Raw genomic sequence first — 26,576 nt, 5'->3', positions numbered from 1 at the left:
ATTCTCTAATACGTCAAGGTACACCTCCTCGTTAGTGATTACCATTTACGATTTGTGATTTTCATTTTGGAGAGAACGTGAGAAAGAGAAACGGAAGGAAGGAAAGAGAGAGAGAGAGAGAGAGAGAGAGAGAGGAGAGAGAGGAGAGAAAGAGAGGAAGAGAGAGAGAAAGAGAGAGAGAGAGAGAGAGAGAGAGAGGGATAACTCTCTTTTTTAAGCAGGGGGTTGATTTGATCCTAAATATCGTATAGTAAAGGGTTGGGTTGTGTAAAACAGTATACATGGGTTCTACGTTCGTTCGATATACGGCACGTATACAAATCGACGATTGTTCCCATCGTAATTTAAAAAGTATCAAGTTTAAGTAATTAACGAAAGTTTATAATAAACTATAATACATTTTATAGTAAATATAAGAACGATATCAATATATGTATATGTATATGTATATGTATATGTATATATATCCTGTGTATTATTAATGAATGAATTATGAAAGAGAGGACCTGAGTTGACGTGTGTGAGATAAACATATATATATATATATATATACATACATATATATATGTATATATATATATATAATAAAGAAAGATTTATAAAGGGAGAAAGATAAAAAAAGAAGAGTAAAAGTAAGAGAAAGAAAAAGATTGATATACCTTGAAGATCTCCAAAGAGAAAGAAAGAAGAAAGAAAAAGAGAGAGAGAGAGAGAGAGAAAGAGAGAGGTAGTTTCTTTCTCAAGGCGGCGTCGCGTCGTTCGCTTTTGTATCTCGACACGCGGTCTCGCGCGATTAATCGATCGCGTCACTTTCCTTTGCAAGAAAAAATCAAACAATTTCTGCTATTCCTTATCACGACAGTGTCCGATGACAAAAGTGTTTTAATAAATATCGAAAGGTGTGATACGCGCGAATTCCGAAAGGAAAAAACGTGACGAAGTTCTTTGAGAGTGTCATCGGCCATCCTTCTCCTCCTCCTCCTCCTTCTCCTTGTCCTCCTCCTCACCCTCCTCCTCTTTCACCTCCTTCTTCCTCTTCTTCCTTCTCCTTCTCTTTCTCCTTCTCCTTCCTCCTTCTATAATTCCTCCTTCACAAACGACCACAGCTTCCTCTTCCTCGACACTACTTATCCTCCGTATCGCGTTCACGACACTTGCAAGCTTTCAACAAGTCCATGATAGAAAGAGAAAATCGTTCTAACTTCGAATCTAACGGATTATATACTAATCTTCTTTTACTTGCTAACAGAGATATGATGCTTCCTATCCGACCGCTCAACCTTAATTTCTACGATAAAAATTAGTAATAGAGATTAATGTCTATTCGGATATCGAATATTAATATATGAATGAAAATAAATCGATTTCAAGAAGATTCTAAAGATATTGTAAAAACGAAAGTTTGTTAATCACGATTGTTATTTGTTATTTACGCATTGTTGTTATTCTTCACGCGAGATCCGGTCTTCGTAAATATATAAATATATATATATATATATACATACTATATACATATATATATATATATAATATATACTTATTTGAAACGCCCGGTGCTTCAAGTTCTATCGAAAATCCGATCAAAGTTCCTTACCACCACGAAAGAATAAGATAATACGATAAACAGAGAAAGAGAAAAAAAGAGAGACAGAGAGAAAGAGAGAGAAAAAAAGAGAAAGAAAGAGAGAGAGAGAGAGAGAGAGAGAGAGAGAGAGAGAGAGAGAGACAAACAGGAGAAAATAAAAAGAGATAAAAAACGACTAAAATAAAGAGAAGATTAGAAGAATGGTCGTGAAATCTGAAAGCACGAGGAACGGTCACGAGCTGGCTCCTCTAAACGATGATCGTCAACCTCCTCACAACGTGACCATTGTGGTTTCCGGAAATCAAAATGCCTCGGCTGTCAATCCGGAACCAAGAACGGAAGATAACAGAGCAGCATGGAGCGGAAAGATGCAGTTTTTCCTGAGCATCATTGGTTACAGTGTCGGTCTTGGCAATATATGGAGGTTTCCATATTTATGCCAACAAAATGGGGGCGGTGAGTATTTATTTATTTCGTTTTATCTTTATTATTCTTGGTTTTTTTCCTTCCCTGCTCTTTAACAATTCATGAATTTTCTTAATCCCAAAGAAAAGTCTGTCGGATTTTTCGACTCCACTTTTCCTCCCTTTTTCCCCTTTTTCTCTTTTTTTTTCTCTCGCTCAATTCGAGTCGTTCGAAATGAAATTCGAATTGATCGAAGTTTTCATTATCTTCTTTCTTTTCTTTTCCTTTTTTCTTTCTTTTTTTTTTTTTTTTGCTTTTCTTCCTTTTCTGCAATTTAATTCTTCTGTCGATTCTGCACTAATTTAAATGTATACAGCTTTCGAGCGTACGATTTATATTCTTCGTTGCATGTTTTGTTATCGCAACGATAAATAAAAAAGCGCCGAACATGCAATTTTTCTTCGTTTCTACACGCGACATTTTCTTATGTTCCTTGGAACATACATTCGCTTGAAAGAATTTCGAACGTCCGTTTGGTTCGACTCTTCGAGTTGCGTAATCAGTTCTCGTTGTAGGTATACTTTTTTTTTTATTCGTCTTCCTCTTCTTTCTCTCTTTTTCTTTTTCTACGTAGAAGAAAGGTCCATCGATTTGATTCTTAAATTTCAAGGTAACCGCGATGGTCCAAAAAGATGAGAAATTATTTCTCTCGATATTTTCAAAATGAAGACAACGATCTCTTTTATTGCGACAGTTTTGATGAATGAATTTTTCGTCAATGAATTCCTTCGCTTACTAGAATTGCGCGTAGATACGTTCTGAAAAGACTATTTAAAGAACATTCACATTTGGCTCGGTTTAACATCGAAATTCGTACGTTGCAGCTCGTCGAGTTCGTGAAAATCATGACGCGCATCTATTTTTGTGTATTTGACGATATTTTTAAAAATGTCGTCGTCGAGGTTATCTTAATTTCAAACAAAAAATGAAATTACGATCGGATTTCAACGATCTTCTCTTCTCTTCCTGTCGGTCAACGGGTTTTTTTTACATACACACACACACACACACACACACACACACACACACACACACACATATATAAAATGTATATGTATGAGTTCTTGAAAATGATCAAAGAATTTACAAAAAGGGAAGTCCGGTCAATGAGAAAGAAAAAAAATAAATCAGGATCTACATGGATCGGACTTTTACTCTTTATCTCTCTTTCTCTCTCTCTCTTTTCATTTTTTGCTCGAACGACATCATGCAACAACGTTAATTTCAGGAAGATCTTGCTGGCTATGCGTTTTCGAGATTAGCGAATGTGGGTCGGCAACATCCTACGAGATTTTCCCCTTTAGCATGCGCCACAGAGATTTCACGTTCACGTTTAATGCCTCGTCTTTGCCACGGCCGCCTTTCTCGTACTCGCCTACGCTTCGGTTCTCTTTGAACAGATACGTATTTATACGTATATGTGTCTTAGAACTAGATATCGAATTCTTCGACTAATTTGGAAAATCTCAAAGAAATCACTTTTCCAAAGATCATAAATCCTTCCCTAATGATATCTTTAGAAACATTGCAAATTTGATCCTGTGATATTTACAACCAAAAAAAAAAAAAAAAGAAATAGATGAAGAAAGGAGAATAATCGAGGGTCGGAACGAAAAAAAAAAACAAAGGAAAAAAAAACGGAAGAAAAGGGAAAAATTTTTTTGCAAAAATTAGATCAGCTAGGTCATTACTATCCAACGAGAAATTTTCAATTTGCACCCGGCAATAATCGAGTGAGTGGATCTCGCATTACTCCTCGAAAAATCCTATTTCCGTAGTAGAGATTAGAACGAAAATAGAATGTCTGGATGCTCCAGAGTACAACGATGGAAGTCGATCCCTTTGGATCGGATCGGATCGTCCTTGCCTCGTCGACCATGTAACGCGACGAATAATGTAGGCACGTTTTCTATAAATACTCCTGGAAATATTCCGTTGTACGAGCTTGCAAGAAATCGAGGGAGGTTGGGAGGGAGAGGGAGAGAAAGAGAGAAAGAGGAAGATCTCAAAGGAATGTCTTTGCCATCCTCTCGATAGGATCTGTATCGGAGAATCTTGGAAATTTTATGGAAAAGAAATTTTCTTTTTTTTTTCTTGCTTATAAATACCCATTTAAATTGGATTCATGAAAACATTTGAATGGCACTAATCGATCGATTGACAATTCCATAATAAATCTAACTCGGCTATATCTATATTTATAAATAGATATATATATACACACATATATGTGTATATATATATATATATGTATGTATTATATAAATAATATAAATGTCTAGATATTAGAGGACAATTGAAACAGCAAGGACATACTATTTTAAGGAAATTGAAACGAGCCTAGAGAATGCCAGAATTCTCGTGTCTTATATAACATTCTTTTCGTCATAGTAATCAATATATACAGGAGAGGAGAGGTGAGGGACTTGAGGATATACAGCTGCAATTTCGAATATCCTGAGAAAAAAAAAACGAGAAAAAGGAACAAAAATTGTCTCTGTATAGCTATTTTTTTTTGCTTTTTTTTTGTTTAAGAAGAAATTAAATCTCTAGCGATATCCAGTACGATAGCATCCAAAGCTGATGGAAATTTCCCTGAGAGACTAGACGAGAGACGAATAAGCGACGTGTGAAGCGCTTCGAAGCGATCGATTTCGTTACCTCGAGGGACGACACGTGACCGTAGCTCGCGTGGTCTTACAAAGAGTTTACAACGGGGTTCCAGTCCGGCAATAACATGATGAAGAACAAACTCGAACTAATCTCTAATCGTTAATAATATCTAATCGATTGACGTTATGATTGGTCGATCGTTGTTGATCAATTTCATTTTCAATCATGAATTTTCAATCGTATTCGAATTTACCACAAGTGATCTTTCGAATCTCTTTTAACATCGTCCGATCGATAGAACAAGATTGTTGATCGATTTATCTCTTTATTTTTTTGTTTTTCTCCAAACTTATTACATCCTTTTATACGCGAAATCATTCGTCACGACATAGAGGATGACTATTTCTCTTTCGATAGGAAGAACTACGATCGCGTCGAGGTCATGGTCGAACGAGGAACGAGACATTTCGGTCGTTCTGAATAAGAGCGTGTCACATCGGAGGCCAGGAAAAAAGTGGCACGTGTTCAAAGAGAAAGAGAGAGAGAGAGAGAGAATAAAAAAAGAAAGAAAAAAAAATGAGTAGGAGGATAAAAAAGTAGAAGAAATGAAAAAGATCGCTCTCGAGCAAACTCTTGAAAATTTGTCCTTCCCTCCAAATCTTTTCTCTGAAATTAAAAAAGAAATTACATTACGAAGAGACTAAAATTATTTCTTCCTTTTTTAATCGATTCGATATTCCCGTTTACACTATTACAAAATTCACGATTAAAATGATAATATATATATATATATATATATATATATATAGATATACATATAGGTGATAGATAAAGAAGATAACGTAGGGTTGTCTCTACTCGTTTAGCTCAGCCGTATCGAATGCATAACGCTATAGGAATATCAAATCGCCCGCGAAATTTCAAAGCGCCGTTATGAACTTAATATTCTGTTCTCGAGCGTAGACAATTCTCATTAGCAATTTAAAGAAACGAACAGACTGATTCAAGAACCAGAATATATATATATATATATATATATATATATATATATATAGAGAGAGAGAGAAGTATCTCCGATCAATTAAAAAAAAAAAATATATATATATATATATATATGCAAATCGATCATTAAATTCCATCAAACTCTCTTTCAATCAAAGTTTACACGAATTTGACACTCCTATGTACATAAAATCCCAAGAATATCCCTTTGAAGAAAAGTTTGCTATGTTCATACACTTTGTAATATAATATCTCTCTTTGATAAATGTACATATATACAAGTTGACGGTAATTATTTTGAAAAGTTACTCGGATTACAGGTCAATCCCTTCTTTTTTTTACTCTCTCTCTCTCTCTCCCTCTCTCTCACTTTTTCTCTCTCTTGATAGTATCGATACCTTTCGAGTCGAATTACTACATGCCCTACGTCGGGTTTGTGAAATTTTATAACGGTCGGAAGGGAGAGAAGAAAAAGAAAAGAACGAGTTGTGCCGGAAAAAAAGATAAAAAGATAGATAGAAAGATAGATAGATAGATAGATAGAAAGGGGAAGAGAAAAAGAAAGAGAGAGAGAGAGAGAGAGAGAGAGAGAGAAATAGGGAGAAAGAGAGAGAGAGAGAGAGAGAGAGAGAGAGAGAGAGAGAGAGAGAGAGAGAGAGAGAGAATGCTGTGAAACGAGTACGTACGTTGCTCGATCAATACGAAACGCTCTGTCCGCTTGGAACTAGGGAGGGAGTCTGGTCGAGAACGAAAGAGAGAGAGGGAGAGGGGAGGGAGGGAGAGAGAGAGAGAGAGACAGAGACAGAGGCCAAAGCTAAGGGGTTGTGCTTTGCATGTCTTGCCAAGGGGAGATTCACGAACGTACAATATCATAAGCTTTGAGTGTACGCTAACGAGGAAGAGTCTTTGCATGTTGAAATCCAAGTCAACACACAGGATCTATATAATTTTTCTTTTTTTCTTTCCTTTTCCATTTTTCGTTCTCTTTTTTCCCCTTTTTTTCTCCACTGAATTCCACAAAAAAAAAAAAAAAGACGATGTACTTCGAAAAAATTGCAAAAAGTTCTGCTAAAAAGAGATCTCTTCAAAATTACTTTTGACATAGATAATATTTAATTATATCGTTGTGCACATACGAAAAGATAAGGGAAAATAAAGGGAAAAAGAGAAGGAAAGTTTTCTACGTTTCTTGTTTTTCTTCTTCTTCTTCCTTTCTTTCTTTTTTTTTTTTTTTGTTTCTTTCGTTTTAATCTCGCGAGAGAAAAATCGAATAGCACGGAAATACATTGGACGTTAAATATAGTCGAGGTCGTAAGTTCGCGCCAGGTTTTCAAGCGGTGCGCAATTTGGGCGGTCTCTTATCGATTTACGCGTGGGAAACTTACGTAAAGCGTCGATGGTAATCGTATCTGCAATAGGAATATATTAGATGGTAAATATCGATAGCATTGTTCTATTTAATGTCACGAGTTCAAAGTTAAGGGAGTTCATTTTGTGAAAATATTTTTTTGTTTTTTGAAGCAACGGAATAGCGGCACGATCGAAAACTGTTAAAAACAAAAAAAAAAAAAAAGGAAAAGTAAAGAAGATACATTGCAAAATAATTATTATAATTATGTCGAAAGTATAGCGAGTAAGTACGTATCCGTGAACCGATGAACTGAAAACTACAGTTTCGATCGATCGATAAGAAATTATAACGACGTACATACTTACGTACATACGTTTATTCTTGATTATTACCAACGCATTGCAATGTATGCGCAATCATCTATCGTCAGTTTATAACACGAACTTACAAATGATTAGCGTTATTAGAAATCTAATTTTATTTAACATGCTATCTCAACCCGGAGGGAATTATTTTATATCTGTATAAACACGAAATTTCTATGATGACAGGTGCCTTTCTTATACCATTTTTCGTGATGCTCATCCTCGAAGGCGTGCCCTTATTTCTGATCGAGTTGGGTCTTGGACAACGAATGCGACAAGGTGCCCTTGGCGTTTGGAACACGATACATCCCTGGTTAGGCGGTATAGGAATAGCCTCCTGCATCGTCACATTCTTCGTTGCACTTTATTACAACGTCATTATCACCTGGTGCTTCTTCTACCTCTTCAACTCTCTCGAGGTGAGCGATCGATCTTAAAAACAAAAAGAAAAAAAAAAGAGAGAAATATACCGATTCGTTCAGTAGTTCTCTAAATGTTTTCTCAACGTTCGGTGATTATAAGTTCATTTGGTTATTATAGTCGAGATCTAAACATTGAATTTCCCGTTGTTATTATTATTTACACTGCTTAATTAATTAAATTATATTAAAACCGTATGACGTGGACCAACCAAATGTTCTCATTTTTCGCCGACCAAATGAGAGAAAAAATGAATGAACAAATAAATAAATAATAATAAAGAAAGAAAAAGAGAGAAGGAAAAATGCAAATTCGTCCGTATTCTCTCTTAAAGTTGTACGAAAACTAATCAAAAAATTTTTCTGTTTCTTTCCAACTCGTTCGCGCGCACCCGTAGGCAGTCACAATTAAATTCGGCGTAAGTACCCCAAAACAGTGTCCGCTTGTAAAAGAAGTTAAGCATAGAAAAGCAAGAGAATCTCTGTCATCGGTTCACAATCATTTAGTTCTTCTCGCCTAATCGTCGTCTTGCGGCTCGCTGCAATCGTCCATCGTCTTCCAGGACGCGACCTGGAAGAGAGACGATTTTGGGGGCAATTTAAATGAGAGGCAGATGACGATGGTCATCTAGCATCGTCGTTTCCTTTTTTAGGTGAGACGACGAGTCAATTCTCGTTCGTTCCTAAAACGATCTACATAATATCGGATGTTCGGTCACCTCATCTCGCTTGAAATCTCGTAATCGTTTGGACTATCAATTGCGATAATCCTAAACGATGCTTGTGTGCTTGCGAGCTCATAAAAAAAAAAAAAAAAGAAAGAAAACAAAAAGAAACAAAAAAAAAAAAAAGAAAAAGAAAGAAAGAAAAAAGATCACATTAATCACATTTAATCACGTATTATTTAGTCACGTAAGAAGAGAAGAAGAAGGGGAAGAAGAAGAAAAAAAAAAAATAAAAAGAAAAAACATTCACCCACATACACATACACATGTCACGATCGTTAGATCCATTCGTTAAATAGTTAATCATTATTAATAATATCGATAAGTATGCACCATTTGTGTTCTCTGGTGTAACCCCTAATTCTCGTCATCGCAATCGCACACATCCGATGAGCTTTGCCTGCGATCGGATTTTCGAGTAATCCTTTAATTGAACTTATCCGTTTGGTGACCGTTTCGAAATTCTGACGCAATCCAGGCGCCACTGCCGTGGGCGAAGTGCCCGGAGGTCGACGAGATACCGGTAGAAGAATGTGTCAAGAGCTCTGAGACCGCTTACTTTTGGTACAGAACCACTCTGGATGCGGCACCGTCGATCGAGGATGGCCAATCTCTCAAGTGGTGGATCGTTCTGTGCCTTCTACTCAGTTGGATCGTTGTCTTCTTTATCGTCATGAAGGGGATACAATCATCGGGCAAGGTAACGATCTTTTAACTTCGAGTCTAACTTCGTATCGATAAAAATTAATCTTCGTTCGTATTTTTCTCTTTTCTTTCTTTTTTCTTTTTCTTAATTTTTTTTTCTTCTTTCCTTTTCTTTTCTTTTCGTTGTTTTTCTTCTAATTGCAGGTAGTTTATTTTACCTCGATGTTCCCCTACCTCGTACTCACGATCTTCTTCGTTCGTGGAATAACTTTGAAAGGTGCTAGTGCTGGGTTAGCACACATGTATACGCCAAAGGTATATCGAATTTGTTCTCAGGGGGCGGGGGTGGGGTCTGACGGTGGGAGATGGAGTAGAAAAAGAAATCGAAACTCCCCCCGTTCGATCTTATTTCAATTAATAAATTTCGTTCTGATGTAAAGGTCGAGAAATTATTGGAGCCTACCGTCTGGCTTGACGCAGCTACTCAAGTCTTCTATAGCTTTGGATTAGCTTTTGGTTCCTTGATCGCATTTGGAAGCTACAATACACCCGACAACAATTGCGTCAGGGACGTGATTCTGGTGAGCGTGTGCAACGCGTTTACCGCCATTTACGCGAGCGTTGTCATTTTCGCCATTTTGGGGTTCAAGGCGATGTCGAATGTGGACAAGTGCCTGGAAAGGTAATCGCAAGATATCAGGTTTCGGCCGAAATAAAAAAGAAAGACGAAAATAGATAAAGGGAAGAAACATTCCTATGTCAGAGAGTAATTGCTTTTTAACTATCGGTAGTACGATATGACGTTTTCAATAACACGACAGACATTACCTTTTTTTTTTCCATGGAAAAAGAGAAAAAGTAAATAAAAGAAAAAAAGAATGATACGTAGGAATATAGTAGTCTCGAAGCAACGATCGGAACGGATCATCTCGATATAGACACTTCGGGGTTTATAATTGCTTAAAAAAAAAAAAAAAAAAAAAAAAAAGCTAGACGAGAAAGAAAAAAAAAGAGCAGAAAAGCATGTGCATGAATTATCATCAACCGAGAACGAATCAATTGTCGTCCATTGTCCTTGTCTCAATTATAGAAGATGTCTATAATGAATTGAAAAAAATAATAGAACAAAAAGAAAACATTCACATCGCATTTATTTTTAGTTTAGAGAAATTCTTGTTAAAAGGGAGAATAAAAAAGAAAAAGAAATTGTTAACGTTAACGTTGTCGCTTTAAGATCGAAATGATCATTACGCGTGTTGATAAAGTCGGTTCGAGATTTTAAGATATCATCGAAAAGAAAAACGATATTCATAACGATTTAACAAGATGCACTCATCGCGAGCTCTTATCTATCCTTAACAGCCAAGTACGGGTGCTCCTTGCCTACGTTGTCGCTTACGCTCGAAAAGAAATTCGTCGTGTTTATTACTACATATGTATATCGTATCTCTCTCATCATCTCGACATTCGCGGGAACCTTGCCAAATGGAAGACACATCGACGTTGTAATTAAAACGTTGCAACGACGAAGAGGTAAGAGGAGAGGGAAAAGGAGACAGAGGATAAGGGATGCACCCATTTTTATTTTTTCTTTCCTTCTATTTCTTTTTTCTTTTTTTTTTTTGCACGATCTTACGACAGCTATCTTCCGAGGGCCAACGATTTTTTTCACTATCGTTAAACAATCCGATAGAGAAAAAATATTTTCGAGAAAAATTTATTTTGATATAGAAAAGAAAACCAAAAGGAAAAGAAAACAAATAAAAAAAAGACAACGAAAGAAAAAGATACTAATAACAGTCTACAAAGAGCCCTTTTCCCTCTTCATTTTAATTCATAACACACTCGTGGAATACGCACAAAAATGCTTTTAAACTAAAATACTAATGTCTACTGAAGTTTTTTGTCTTTAGTCTGTTCGGGGGAATGAAAAAAAGAATAGAAAAAAAAGAATGAGAAAAATAAAAATAAAAAAGAGAAAGAAAGAAGAAAATCGGCAATTAAGAATATACATGTAATTCGTGATAAATGAAACTAGAGTGTATACGAAAAGAAAGTAACGTGACAGATTTCGTGATGAGAAAATTTGCGCTTGTGTGAAAAAAATGATCTCTTAAAAAAAAAAAAAAAAAAAAAAAAGAAAAAAAAAGAAAATAGAGAAAAGAAAAAATTAATATAAAAAAGAAAAAAAAAGCAAAAAAAAAAAAAAGACAATAAAGTAAAAGGGAAGAAGAGAAAAAAAGAAGGAAGAAAAAAAAATCGGACCAAAAAAGGTACCGCAGTCCGGTTTTTCGTTTTGTGTTATATCCAAAGACGGCGTGCGACAGATTGAACAGGCAAAGAGATACTCGAAGTTCTAGGGAAAAAATATAATTTTTCGTTGCTTTCAGCAATAAGATCTCGCTGATCAAGAATGGTTTGCTATTTGAAAACTCGACGACGGACGATTACGAAAACGTTGTCAATACGTTCAACAGTTTGACTACGAATTTGACCTTGGATAGATGTAGTATGAGCGAACAACTGAATAACGTGAGTCTAGTCTCAAGAATCGATTTTTCTAAATTTATATCTTACCGATCGATTTCATTTCTACGATATAAACCTTTGACCATTGATTTTCAGGCTGCCGAAGGTACTGGATTGGCTTTTATAATCTTCACTCAAGCGATCGTCGAGCTTCCAGGTGCGCCATTTTGGTCCTGTATATTCTTCCTAATGCTTTTGGCCCTTGGACTTGGCTCACAAATTGGTATTATGGAAGGAATGTTGTGCGTCATCTTTGACATTGATCTTTTCAAGAGAATAAAGAAGCAGTATATAACAGGTAAATTATTTTCTTGTTCTTTTCTTTTCTTTTTCTTTTGTTTGTTTGTTTTTTTTTCATGCAAATCTTTTCGCCACTCAATTGACCCAAATGAAGATAACCTTTGTATTCTTCTCTTTCTTTCTTAATTATTTTAGGCGTAGTATGTATCGTTTGTTTCTTCGTCGGCCTCATCTTCTGTACCGGTGCAGGAGAATACTGGTTGAAAATGTTCGACAGCTTTGCTGGTACCATTGGCCTCGTTATGGTCGCACTTATGGAAATGATATCGGTCATCTTTGTCTACGGCCACGAAAAGTAAGTTTATATGCTTTTCTATTTCTATTCCGTGTACTTTTATCCGTGAGAAATGTTTAAAGGGCATCGATCCTTATTCGATCGATATAAAACATGTCTGTTATTATCTTATATATATATATATATATATATATCGACGAATATTTCATTAGATTCACGAAAGACATCGAAGAAATGACAGGCTACAGGCCAGGTATTTACTGGCAAGTTACATGGAGATTTCTCGCGCCTATAATTATGGTCGGCATACTGATCTCTAGTATCGCTTCTATGTTCATCAAGAAACCAGAATATTCAGCATGGAACGCAACGTTGGTAAGTGGATCATCGATCGATATCATCTTATTATTTCTATCTTCGATTCGTTCGTTCGTATCTCATTCATAAATGATCATTAATTCGTTTGGGATGAATCAATTTTCGTTTAAGATCACTAACTATTTTTATTCGTAAGCGAAACAATTTATAGACCCAACGTTTATCTATATCGTTTGCAGCGAACTTTAAAATCGATATTGTAAATATGTCCGATAATAGCCATCTGTTTGGATATGTATCCAAGAAAATGTAGATAATACTTTCATATCATTTTCTTTTATAAACAAACGTATGGATTTTCTTTTTTCTTTTATTTCTTTTTCCGTCGCGACTTTTCAATAAGAAATAATATATTTTTCTAGGGTATAGCAGTATCTACGGCTTATCCAGGCTGGGTCTTAGCGATCGCAGCTTGTATAATCGTAGCCGGTATCGCACCGATACCAATCGTTTTTCTACTTAGAGTATTCCAATGCGTGAAACTCGACGTGGACATTCATCAGGGTAGCATTCGTCGAATCGACACGACCGTATCAACGAAGGAAATGATGGGTGACGTTGATGTAAGTTGATTATGTCTATTACCTATACATTTCACCTAATTGCGAAGACAGAACAAAAATGTAGCTTTTCCTGTCTCCCTTACACCAACCTCTCTCATCGAAGTAACAATTGTTTCTCTCTTTTCTTTTTTTTTTTTTTTTTTTTTTTTGTTGCTTTTGACTCGACATTTTCTGTGGCGTTTGCGAGCTCCAAAGAAAATAAAAGAAATCTTACAATCTCCCCGAGGTACCATCGATAAAATTTATCAAATTTTTACCTCGACTATACAAATATACTCGAGAAAAATACTCGAGAAAAGGAAAGGTCAAATGGTACGGACAAGAAATATATTTCATATCCTGTGTTTAATCGATAATGCGATTCGGAGCAGTCGAAATTCTTACGTCATTCGCGCTAACATACTCTCTCTCTCTCTCTCTCTCTCTCTCTCTCTCTCTTTCTCATGCTTAAAAATATCTGTTTCTAGAAATAGAAAGTTAGAGAGAAAGATTTATGATTCGTATAAACTTCGTGACTATAAACGATTCAAAGGAAATAATAACTATTATCAAATTTAGTAAATAATTTTCGTCTTCTCTGTTATCGTAATTATAAATGACGTTGGTTACTATGATACGAAGCCAAGCAAGACGATTAGAAACACGCTTGCAAGTTTATAGTTAACGCAATGAACGAAATTCGAATTGGCTTAAGTCGAAAAGTTATAAACCCAAAGTCGTAGGCGTGAACCAATAACGATCAAACTCTTCGTAAACTATCTACGATTTGAACACGTCAAACAGCGAGTAATGACGATGTCCAACGTCATAAAGTTCAATAACACGATGCGTTCAACCTATATTGACCTTGACTTTGAATTTTCATCCATCAGTTCCTTTCACATAATGAGAGATAGAGAGAGAGAGAGAGAGAGAGAGAAAAAGAGAGAGAGAGAGGGAGGGAGATTATTAACCACTTAGAAATTAGATCACTATTAGGGAACTCAATGTAAATTAATTTCTAATATAATGAAATTTACTTTCCTAACGTATAAGCGCGATCAATTCACGAGATTATTAATTGCACAGAAATTTCATGAGATCGTAATAATCGTCTAATGTAAATTAATTTTTAACACTTAATCGTACATATTTAATTGTATACATTAAAAATATCGAAACAGAGAAGACGAAAGAATAATTGACGTTTAAAATAAAAAATAGAAAGGAAAGAGAGAGGAAAAGAAGAGGACGCATGAAAAATTGAATTAGAAAGATCGAAGAGGATCGGTTTAGATGTTTCTCACGGAATAGTTTACAAGCGTGGCATTCGCGTGTTAGCACTTAAATCACTAACGGAGCAGAAGAGAATAGGGGACCGACCCCTTCGATCAGAGAAACGTTTATATCGCATACTGGATGCAATCCGTGACAATTGAAACAATGGCGCTTGAGAGATGATATGTCGAGTCGTGGTTCGTATCAACGAATAAACAAAACGAAACGCGGAACGAACGAATATAACATTATATTAATAATTTCACTCTTTTCGAAAAATTGTTTGCTTGAGAATGAATCGTCTCTTAAATCGATCGTACCAAGCTCGAAACCATTCGGCTTTTTTTTCTTCTTTTTCTTTTTTTTTTTTACAGCTTCGAACTCTAATCATCCGTCTCTCCTATGCGATCATTTCATAAATTATTGTTCCTTTTCGTTCGTTTTCCAAAATAATTATTTCTACACGAATAACTCGTTTCGTACACCACGAGGGAGGACTTTTTTTTTCATAAATACAATTTTCCTTCTTTTTTGTAGCTTTTCTTTTGCTTTTATATCCGATGTTAAAAAGGTAATAAATTACCACGTTAAGTTTTATTACAATCCCGTAAGAAAAACTCGACTTGGACCCAATTGAAAAATTCAGAGCGTATATGCGTGTACCTAGTTACATAAATTTTTTTCAAGCTTTACCAAAACCGTGACACACATTCGAATCGTCCCAATTTCATCTCTCTCTTTTATCTGGATCACCTCATTTCGGTTGATTTTAAATCAACTGTGGAGCAGAAATTGGGATGACGACGATTTTAGCGAGTGGATAGTAACTTTAATATCGAGAAAGGATTACAAAAATTATCTACGATATTTCGATAACGTAATTATTCATCCAATTATTATGCTTTCTTTTCTTTTCTTTTTTTCTTTTTTTTTTTTTTTTAATAATCTCTTTTAAATTTGATGTTAATCGATAATATCTTTTGGGGATTTTGCGAACGGTCTTTTTCCTCTCTCTCTTTTTTCTTTAATATCGGATATTTTTATAATGGAAGATAAATTTATTCCAAACTTTTTGATTCTTTTGCCATTCCTTTTTTTTAAATTCTCTCGTGGTGAACGATTCGAGATAGTGTCCGATTCAAGCTGAACGGTATGATCTGCAGTTATAGGTAAGCTTCCTCTATGTCTCTGTGGTCGGCTAAGGTCGATATCTCCCGTAGCTGCATCACATGTGAGTCCGTCGTAGATGAATATTTGAGAATGCACTTGATAGATTTTTTTTTTTTTCTTTCATTATTAATCTAACAGATTATAGTTTCGTTTGTTATATCCCGTTTATTAGGATTAGTCATGCGGAATATCTATGAAATACAAGCGAATTTTGCACGGATTTTTAGTATTTTTTACACAGGTGCCACCATATGATATTGTTCTTTTTATAAGTGTAAATAGAGTGTCATAGTTAAGATAAAAAAATATCTTATCTCTTTTCCTTTTTTTCGTACGAAATTGTTTTAGAAAGAACAATATCATTCTATAAAAAGCTTTCACAATATCTAGAAACATTCCCCTCCCTACACGAAAATTAAAACCATACGAATGTATCGAAAAGAAAAGACAACTAAAAGAGAGAAAAAATAAAAAGACAAAAAAGAAAAATAAAATAAAACTTGCCAAGTACAATGAGAACGGAATGAACTCAATCGCGAATAGTTGAGAGATAATGTTCAATTTGTAAAGGGATCTTGCGAGTTAATATAGAGACACACATATAGCGCTCATACACAGACATAGACACAGATACGGACACAAACGTACCCAATACGCTCGTTCAATCAATTCGAGCTTTGGCTTGTAGCCAGAGTTGTTCTTGCTTTAGTACGAGAAACAAAAAAAAAAACAATAAAAAAAAAGAAAAAGAAAAATAAAAAAGAAACTAAGAAAAAAGAAATCAGGAGAGGAGAAAAACGAATCGATCGATAAATATTATTTTTCTTTCAGTTGGACGAATATCACGATCGTTTAGAAGATTTTCCCGAAGAGGACGAGGACGTTAACAGCGACGACGACAACAATAGTGCACCGCCTATAACAAAGATGGTTCCCAATAAGCTTCAGGGTAGAGCTTTCAAAATGGAAGCAATGGAATTTTGAACGCGTCACATTTAGGGAGCGTTCCTTACGTTTTATTACAAACAAACGAAAAAAAAATAAAAAAGAGAAAGAAGGAAAGAAAGAAAGAAGGAAAGAAGGAAAGGTGGAAGCAAGGAAGGAAGGAAGGAAGGAAGGAAGGAAGGAAAAAAGAAAGAAAGGAAAGAAGGAAAGGGAGAAAGAAAGAAGGAAAAAAAGAAAGAAAGAAAGAAATGAAGAAATGAAGAAATGAAGAAATGAAGAAAGAAAGAAAGAAAGAAAGAAAAAAGAAAGAACGAAGGAAAGTAGGAAACGTGAAAACACGAACTAAATATGTACATAATAAATAATGAGATATAAATAAAAAACAGCAAACGGGTCTTGTGCTTCCTTTCGGAATGAAAGAAGGAGATTTAGATCTTCGATCTTCGTGGACGAAGATTAGAAAGAGACCGTTTGAATAATGCCTGCTCGCATCGATCGAGAGACCGCATGATGTCGAGAGATCGCATGATATCGAATATGCTCGTATAGGAACGAGCGACAAGTTTCTTACATTAGAAAAAAGGTGACACAATTTCGGATAAGAAAATGTGTTCTCTCACTCTCATTCATGAGAAAAATGACTACGCGAGTTGTTCCGTCAAGTCAATTTTTCTTTTCCCTTTTTTTTTTGTGTGCGCGTGTGTGTGTTTTTCTTTTTTTTTGTTTTATTTATTCTCCTTTTTTTCTATTTTTTTAGAGAGAACATTACGCAAATAAATAATAATATAGGAATTTAAAGAGCAATAGTTTAGATCGTGAGAGAGAGAGAGAGAGAGATAAGAAAAGGAAATTTAGATAAGAGCGAAATATCGTCTATGTAATGGAACATTCGTTTCAATTTCTTCAATGATTTATTACCATTAATGATTTATTTCCAATTAATTAATCATATAATTGGATATCTTGAATTTCAAATTTCTGTCTCTAATTTATGTCTTCTTCTTTTTATTTGAAAAATTTTAATCACTTTTTGATCGACGTGAGAAAGAACAAATCAACAAAAAAAAAAAAAAAAGGAAAAGAAAAAGAAAAAGATCGATAGCTACGTGGCGTCGATCAATCGACAATATCGTACATATTTCGATCTCTCAAGTGGATCACGTAGAACGAAATGTAAAGACGGGGAAGTAGATGCTGTTAAAAAAACAAAATAAAAAAAAGAAATTTACAGAAATTGCAAAAAATACAAACGAACGAATAAATAGCATGCAAAGTTGTCCGACTAATTAATTAACAAAACTCATCAATTCAGCGAATTAGAATAACGAAAAGGGAGATTTGATTCGATCGAAAATCGTAAAAAACAGCAAGAGTATCAAATAGCAATCGTAAAAAAAGGCAAGAGAAAAATGTCCCCGAGTTTTCGAAGATAAAACTTGATAACGAAAAGGAAACTGAAGTAGAAACCGAAGACGAAAAAAAAAAAGAAAAAAAAGAAAAAAGAAAAAGAAAGTTTTTAGATCAGCTGCCGGCCTTTTGATCTTAAACTTAAAATCCTCGCTCTCTAATTATTGTTACAATTATTTTCATGGCGTTTTAAGAAAGAGACGATTTCGACGGAACGAAACTGCCATTTAACGAAAGTGGCACGAAACGTATTTTAAGTATATTTGGCAATAGATATTAGATACGAAAATCTAAGTAAATATATATATATGTATATACATATACATACATATATATATATATATATTAATGTATGTATATATATACATATGTATAAAGTATACTTTTTAATATTAGACAACGCAAGCAAAAAGTCTACGTACGTATTATTTTGATTTTCGATTTTTTTCTAAAAGCTACTAAAAAGGCGTAAATACGTATTTACGTACTACGCGATAGAGTAATTTTTAATAATAAAAAAGAAAAAGACGAGACAAAAAAAGAACAAAAAACGAGAGAAAAAAGAACGAATCAATAAGTCAAAATATACTTCGTTTGTATAACACGTTTGTTTTTTATCTATACTTTTTAAGCGAAAGATAAATAAATACATAATTCTTATATAAGTACGCTTCGATAGACTTCGAAACTTTTGTCAAAAGTATATTTTATTGTCTGACATTTGTTTGCTATATAATATATGAAAAGAAAAAAGAAAACGAGAGGAAAAAAAAAAGAGAAAAAGACAAATAAAAAGAAATAAGAAGAAAGAAAGAAAAAAAAAAAGAAACACAAATGTTATTTGGCTGGTCCAGCTGTTTGAAATCGTGAGAATTTGTATAATCCGTACTAGGATGATCAAGATCATTTTCATACTATCAAGAAAAATTTTCGAATGATATCGATTGTATGAAATTTATTGAAATTTATCGATTCAAAATATTTCAAATAAATCATCCTAATCGACCTGAAGCACTGTACCTATATGTATATATGTACACGTTATATTAAAGCACAGAGACGGATCGAACGTGACGACGAATTTCTAAAGAAAATTCTAACGAAGGAAAAAAATTAGAAAAAGAAGAAGAAGAAGAAGACGAAGAGGGATTAGAAAAAGGAGCAATAGCGATGAGAAAGGGGACAAGTCGAGAAGAAAAAGGCAGGGACAAAAGATAATAAATCGATCGAAAATATCCCAATGAAAAACTGCATCGTTCCTAAACTTACTTCCAATTAGTTCGGCTACGCTCTAGCTCCAGTAAAATGCGTTTGGATCGTACAACGAGGCGTTCAGATTAGAAAATAAAAAAGAATTAAAAGAATAAATAAAAAAAAATAAAAAAAAAAAACCAGTCGTCGATCGCGTTACTCTATCCGTATTAAACTATACCTAATATTACCAAAGATTGAAATTTTAGACGATTAGTTTTAGCGAGGCTTGCCTCCGAATTAACGATCGAAAGATCTTCGACTAAAATTCATTCTTCTCGTTTATTATAACTAACTACGTATTTATTAATTTTTTTTGTCTAATCTTTCTAACTGGTTCGGTTTCTTCTTTTCTCCTTTTTCTTTTTTTTCCACGAACGAATCAGTCGAACGAACCGAATCGAATATAAAATAATTATTGGCCTCTTTTTAAATATATAATTACAAACAAAAATGCCGGTTTACATTCAATTCTTATCTCGAGTTATCAATAGGAAGAAAGGGGGAAAAAGAGCGTATTAACGTTATGTATATGTATGTTCGCAAATAGATAAGATCGTCGGCTTCATAGAAAAGAGAAGAACGGTTAAATAAATTAAAAAATCAATATTATTGCGGATTAAACAGGGAAATATAATTTTTCGTGTTATTTAGCTCGTGGAAATATATTTTTTGGATTTGAAATCGTTAAGAAAAAAAAGAAAAAAAAAAGAGAAAAAAAGAAAAATTACGTAGAAAATTACGTTTACGTTACGGGCAAGTTGGTAAATAATTATTTCGAGCGGAGAGGAAACTAGACAGAAGTACAGAAAAGAAACTAGAAAAGAAAGATAGAAAGATAAGATCTTATCGTTATCACGAATACCGTTATATCGACTTTTTTGAGAAACAGAGAGCGAGTCATCAAACGCATTCTAAGTCTGACAAACATTTTATAAATATCGACAAGGCAGAAAGAGAGAAAGAGAGGCAGGGAAGGTGATGATGAATGAGAGGAAGCAAGAGTGGAAGATATAGTGTGAACGAGAAAGAGAGAGAGAGAGAGAGAGAGAGATAGAAGAACATTTAAAGTCGTCGATGTATTTTTTAATGCCCGAATATTATGTATAATAATAACAATAATAACAATAATAATAATATTAATAATAATAATACTAATAATATTAATAATAATAATAATAATATTAATATATATATATATCTTAATATACACATAAATCTCACAGTATATGTGTATATACGAGTTTTCTTTGATCGGCCCGAATGCTCATTTTTTAATTTCTTTTTTTATTCTTTTTTTTTCTCCTATAGTCCGTTCGTTTATTTCGTTTTTTAATTATTATTTTAAGGATCGAGAAAAAGAGAGAGAAAGGGGGAGGGAGGGTGGGAGAGCGAGAAAGAATACCTCGAGTTTCGTCACTGTACGATATAAAAAATTAGTCACTTGACATAGATCGATTATTAGGACGTATTGTATACAATAATTCAAAGTGTTTGAATAAAAGCTTATTTATTGGAGACAAAAGGAAATTTTTTTCTGCGATTTAATTCTTTTTCCTCTGTTTTTCTTTGTCTTTTCTTTTTACTTATTTTTCGTTTCCCCTATAATTATACAATCAAATGAAGTTTATGTATCGATGTGATATCAGTTTAGCTGATTATATAAATATAATAACCGATGATGATGTTAAAATATGATTAAGATGCAAATATCGAACGCGTCTATATGTATAAACGATTATAATTAATTTTACTTTTTTCCTTTAATTTCTTTCTTTTTTTTTTTTGCAAATAAAATTACATTCAACCGACGATCGATAATTATTCGTAAATCGATATAATAATTAATTCCAACTGGTTATGTAAATACTCTATGTTGATATTAAAATATGAATAATCAAACGCAGCAATTAACATTATAAATGCAAGGTCGAGCTTTTTTGCTAACACCGAAGGCGTATGTTCTCTTTATCTTTTTTCCTGTTTCATATTTTTACTCGAACTAAATTTTATTCATTGACGTGTAAGCTCGCGTAAATTTAACCATGATTCCCTAACTCAAAGAATAAGTCCCGTTCGTTAAATAAATTCAAACAGTTCTTGAAATCTGTCAAATATTTATTTGAGAAAAGCCGACTATATCAGAGAATGATTCATTCTACAAGGACGTTATATACACAGTCTTTCAGAAATCTATTTACATAGACATCTATCTGTAATAAATTTTCCTTGTACTATCGTTCTAATGATCGTTCAATTAATTCACGATATCTCGACTACTGTTAACGATATCTACTACACGATTTAAATGTAAAAATTGAAAATTTGAAGGGGAAGAAAAGGTATGAATTGCGTCTTTTTATCTCGAAGAAAAGAAGAAAAAGAAAAAAGGAAAAACGATGTACTTTATGTGTTACCTTATTACGTATTCGCGTTAAAAATGCAATCGTATTTTAATAAATATATGTGCAATATCGTTTGTAAAACTGTTCTGTTACAAGGACAATAAATGACACGTTACGCTCGTCGTGTTACGTTTATTACAGAGTACGAAAACGAGAGAGAAAGAAAGATAAAGATACAAACAGAGAGACAAAAGGAGAGAGAAGGAGGAACAGAGATAAAAAGGAAGAGAGAAAGAGAGGGAGAGAAAGAGAGAGAGAAAGAGAGAGAGAGAGAGAGAGAGGAGCAGATATATTCATTAATATCGAAAATCACCGAAGTAAAAGAGAACGGTTACATATCGATGATAATATTAAATTTAGCGATGAAGTACGATTATAATCGGAACGTTCACGTAATGCCGCCTGTGAAATCTTATCTATGAGGCTTTTAACAAGGTAGGCGTAGAACGTGGTGTAGTATGTGCGTGACTGGCGTGTTAACGTTGTCTAATCTCTGTGGTTAGTGATATATATTTTCAGTGAAGTTGGATTTATAGAAAAAAAAAAGAATTTTTTAATAAAAGATTAAAATATCGAAACTCGTTATGAAAGAGTTGAAAAATACTGTCAATATTATATCACATGATCATAATTCCGTTAAATTGCGTAATATTAACAGTTTTCAATCCGACGATGATGTTATTGATGATGATGCTATTGCGAAAAGATCGCAAGATGAAAGAAGACGTTTTGTATCTGACAATGAAACAAAGAAGGAGGATAAATTTATTGTTAAATACAAAGGACGTATTTACGATATTCGTGCATTTTTAAATAATCATCCGGGTGGTAGGAAGACACTTAGTTCGTACAAGGAAAAAAATTTGGATCGTGTTTTAAAAGAATATCCCCATTCGGATGCGGCCCTTCATTTGTTCAATGAATATGCATTGGATAATAAAATCAAGTATGACGAGGTTGAAGTAAGTTTCATTAAAAATTCTTCACACAATGTTAATCATTATCGCGCTTTTCTTTCTCAAGTGATACTTAGATATATAAAGATAATCGAGATCTATATAAACTCTTAATGTGTCATATTTCTAAAATGAAAAAAATTTCTGTGAAATGATTCAATGACAAGCGATACGAACGTGAATCATAATTGAACAACAATGTTGCATATCATTTTTTCGCGTTATTCGTCCTTTCTTTGGAGCTAGGGGAGAGTGAATTTCATTAATTCGATTGATAAAATTGATTCGATTAAAATCTACGATTTTTTGTTCATTTTCAATGTAAAAAGAAAAAGGAAAGAAAAGAAAAAATAAGGAAAAGAAATGAAAAGAAAAAATGAGAAAAAAAATAAAGGATTATAAAACACTAAATACAATAGTAATTACGCAACAATCAAATATAAAAGATAGTCATTTTCTGTTCTATACGTTCCATGCAATTTTTGCCTTTAATTCCGAGAATAATTGAACAGACCATTTTATCTTGTCTATCTTCTTTTTTCTCTTTGTTCTTTTATTTTTTCTATGACATGCAGTAGGATTTGTTTGTTTAAAAATTTGTTCTTCAAATAAATTAAATAAAAAAAAAAAAAAATATTTCATTTCATTCATTGATTAAAATAGACAATGTCTAATCAATACGTATTGCGAAGATTCTATTATCACTTTGAGAAATTATCAATTTTGAGAAAAAATATGATCGAAATATCTATATATATATGTGTGTGTGTGTCAGAACGTACAATCTTGCAAAAAAGAAAAAAAAAAAAGAAAAAAAAATTTAATCGAAGAATCGTCTTAGAGTTTGATCGATTGGAACACACCTTTATTAAGTCAAGTGGGCGAATTAAGTGATCGATATTGGCAGTGGGTGAATCTACCGGTAAATCGACCAATACGACTTTTTCGATCAGATATATTGGAATTTTTAACAATCACACCATGGTACCTGATACCGATCGTTTGGATTCCTATTTGTGCATATTTTCTCTATACTGGATTTAGTCTAAGCATTACTCGTCAATTTCCAAGTAAGTATTCACGATTTCTCTACATAGAAAGATTTGATTTTATTTAAAGAAGCATCTATTCGAGAAGAAAAAAAAATTTTGATCGTTTATTTGACCTTCGTATTTAATTAAAAAAAAAAAAAAAATTGTATAAGTACTCGCAACGTTTCCATCACTTCGAGTCATCTAATTGCGCCATAAAATTATAGAAAAAATAAAAAAATAAAAAAGGCGAGAAAGAAATAAAAAAAAATCATTACAAAATGTTTAAGAGAAACGATAAAAAAAAAAAAATTACATATACAGCCTTCGTTTTTAGTTTTTTCTTTATTAGAAGGCCTCCTTGCCTTCGCGGGAGGTGTATTATTGTGGACATTTGAGGAATATCTGTTACACCGTAAATTGTTTCACTTCAGGCCGCCAGGGAATTCGAAAATACTTATCACGTTACATTTCCTTCTTCATGGTTTGCATCATAAGGTAACTAGAAATTTTTCATTAAAAATATATTCGTACGTTCGGTAACGTCACGATTAAGATCTAATCCAAGCAGTTGAGAGACTGCAAATATCGTAGACACGTTTCTTGAAAGATAATTCAGTATGCAAACGTTCGTTCAATGAACTCACTGAACTATGTCTAACATAAAATGAATCATACAAAGTGGCAGTTTGTTGCCTTTCTTAGAACAGGAAGCTACAAACTCAATTTGGTCTTCTATCAATTCTTTCTCTTTATATAAAACGTGTGTGTGTATGTATATGTATATATAAATATATAAGTATATAAATATATAAATGTATATGTAATATATATATATATATATATATATATATATATATATATATATACTTTTTAAATATACGTTTATAGATCCCTTTTGTTTTCGTTAAAACTAGGCACCTTTTGACGGTCAAAGATTAGTATTTCCACCTGTAGCTGGTGTTATTATAGCAGTAGGCATATGGAATCTGTACATATCGATATTTCCTGACTTTGTAGCCAACTTTATTAGTGCTGGAACTGTTGCAGGTGAAGTATAATAATTTTCCTAAATGTATAATTAAACACACTATACGATATAAATTAAATAAATTTAAATAAATAATGTAAACCTAAAAGTTTCTTCATTTTTCACAGGATACTTGTGTTACGATTTAACGCACTATTATTTGCATTATGGTAAACCCAATGCCGAAACATATTTTTATGATTTGAAAAGATATCACAATTATCATCATTTCTCGCATCATGATAAAGGTAATTATCTTACGATTCGTTTGTTTATTTACATTTCACAAGTATTTATTTAATGATTTATCCTTCGTAGGTTTCGGTATTAGTAATAAAATTTGGGATTACGTATTTAACACAAGTATACGTTTACAGCAGCTGGCAAAACCGATAGAATGGTAATTTGTTGCTTATGAGTGATAAATGCAATATAAAAGTTCATATTTAGCACGTAGCTCGCCTTCAGCTTGACTATTGTTGTTACCGATGAAAAGTTTTACTTAAGTACTTCAAGCCATATTGCTTAATAGATAAAGTGATGTTTAAAAACGAGTATACGATCCTCTGAGCGAAATACCATGTCATTAATCAGTATTATACGCGATGCATTCTATAACATAACTTAGGAAGACCGTATTAAAATGCATGTTGTATAAAGATAAATTAGTTAAGTACTTTGATATTCTTAATCTAAATCAAGAGTACTCGATTAGACCCTTGAACAAATTTTTAAATAAACTTAAATATCATTATAGTTTTTTTTGTTTTGTTATACTTCGTAACATATATCGTATATTTAATACAACGATATATTTCCACAGCCAAGTGAATTACTTTCAAATATTAGTTATAATTAAACGATATCAATTGTTTATCTCACGGAGTCTCAGTTTTAATCATTTTTCTACCCATACTCAATTGAGGAAACGTACTTTTGTTCGGAGGTGGATTTAACCTAGACGACAAATAGACGAAAGGATCGAACAAAGTTTGTCTATCCATTACGTTGATCTCATAATGCTTTACCTTTTCCCTGGTGCACCAATTGCTTGCCTTATTAGATGTATTCTCTAAGCTATTAGATTTATTTTCATTGCTAGTTTTATTACCTAGAACTATTACCGTTATTTCTTTCTTATCCTTGTTCTTATCGATGTCCTTCTTCAATGGAAATAGAACATCCAAAGATTCTGGTTTGGTAGTGTCGTATACTAAGATGTAGCCATCTGCAAAACCAAGGTAGTGTCTGGGAAGCTGCTGGTTGTTCGCGTTGCTTTGCAACGACTCTAAACCCGCTGTGTCGTAAAATCTAACCCTCTCTTTTGTACCGCGGTCTGTTTCTATGTTAGCAACATAGATGTCTTCTATCGTAGGATGAATTTCCTATATCAAATCATAGAAAAAATTGTCAATAATCGACATTCTTCCGATCGAACGAAGTATCAACAAGCGACAAGTTGTAAGCTTTATAACCTAAAGAATATCTTACCGTTTTCGGAGTGATATTTCCATATATGAGTTGCTCCAGCAATGCCGTTTTTCCTACTCCTTTCATTCCGCAGACGACTACTCTCGTTGGCTTTCCCATATTTGGAATCTGGTGGTAATCCTACCACGATTTCATTACCTTTTCCTGCTACGTCACATCTTGGTATTTGCACTTGCAACGATGCATCGCTTCTAACGTGCAAATTGACGCAATATTTGCATAATTCTTATCTTTATTTATTAAACGATCGATCTCATAACCTCATTCTTATCATTGCGCATGTGATTATGGGAAATACGATGTAATTTTACCTCGAATGTACAATTAATAATTCGAATAAAAGAAATTACAATAGGATCGAATTATTACCAATTACTTCCTTATTTATTTCGAGCCTTCTAAACACCTTACAAAATAATCGGGTTCCTAGTTTTCACTCCATGTTACCTCTTCTATCC

General features: G+C 33.5%; 3 protein-coding genes and 1 long non-coding RNA gene across 7 annotated transcripts; 3 read left to right on the top strand and 1 right to left on the bottom strand.

The window, feature by feature from the left end:
* Nucleotides 1–697: 697 nt before the first annotated feature.
* Nucleotides 698–17,884, top strand: LOC122635773. Its single transcript, XR_006328745.1, has 2 exons — nt 698–727; nt 17,368–17,884. It is a non-coding gene; the product is annotated as an uncharacterized LOC122635773 (long non-coding RNA).
* On the top strand, nt 1,620–16,723 carry LOC122635765 (sodium-dependent neutral amino acid transporter B(0)AT3). 4 transcript variants are annotated; one of them, XR_006328742.1, is made up of 14 exons: nt 1,620–1,639; nt 1,684–2,041; nt 7,568–7,800; nt 8,199–8,219; nt 9,004–9,225; nt 9,375–9,485; nt 9,611–9,852; nt 11,561–11,702; nt 11,796–11,997; nt 12,135–12,294; nt 12,447–12,609; nt 12,975–13,175; nt 15,596–15,663; nt 16,434–16,572. XR_006328742.1 is itself a non-coding variant. In XM_043826398.1 (13 exons), the coding sequence occupies exons 2-13, from the start codon at nt 1,786–1,788 to the stop codon at nt 16,584–16,586; spliced, it is 2,106 nt and encodes a 701-aa protein (XP_043682333.1). In that variant the 5' UTR covers nt 1,621–1,639; nt 1,684–1,785; the 3' UTR covers nt 16,587–16,723. The 4 variants fall into 4 exon arrangements, 3 of the variants coding, with proteins under 3 accessions (XP_043682335.1, XP_043682333.1, XP_043682334.1); XM_043826398.1 differs by lacking the exon at nt 15,596–15,663 and having other exon boundaries at nt 1,621–1,639; nt 16,434–16,723; XM_043826400.1 differs by lacking the exons at nt 8,199–8,219; nt 15,596–15,663 and having other exon boundaries at nt 16,434–16,723.
* A 3,957-nt stretch (nt 17,885–21,841) lies between the features above and the next one.
* On the top strand, nt 21,842–25,384 carry LOC122635769 (dihydroceramide fatty acyl 2-hydroxylase FAH2). Its single transcript, XM_043826408.1, has 6 exons — nt 21,842–22,572; nt 23,408–23,636; nt 23,935–24,095; nt 24,515–24,647; nt 24,756–24,875; nt 24,946–25,384. Exons 1-6 carry the CDS (start codon nt 22,195–22,197, stop codon nt 25,029–25,031), a joined length of 1,107 nt encoding a protein of 368 aa, XP_043682343.1. The 5' UTR covers nt 21,842–22,194; the 3' UTR covers nt 25,032–25,384.
* LOC122635771 (NF-kappa-B inhibitor-interacting Ras-like protein) lies at nt 24,903–26,568 on the bottom strand. The gene is made up of 2 exons (XM_043826410.1): nt 26,119–26,568; nt 24,903–26,012 (listed from the first exon to the last, which is right to left on the bottom strand). The coding sequence occupies exons 1-2, from the start codon at nt 26,215–26,217 to the stop codon at nt 25,506–25,508; spliced, it is 606 nt and encodes a 201-aa protein (XP_043682345.1). The 5' UTR covers nt 26,218–26,568; the 3' UTR covers nt 24,903–25,505.
* Between the last annotated feature and the right edge of the window lie 8 nt (nt 26,569–26,576).

This window comes from Vespula pensylvanica, chromosome 19 (genome assembly GCF_014466175.1).
Source record: "Vespula pensylvanica isolate Volc-1 chromosome 19, ASM1446617v1, whole genome shotgun sequence".
Classification (NCBI taxonomy): Eukaryota; Metazoa; Arthropoda; class Insecta; order Hymenoptera; family Vespidae; genus Vespula; species Vespula pensylvanica.
Note: the sequence above shows the minus strand (reverse complement) of the source record. Positions and strands in the feature narration are given on the sequence as shown.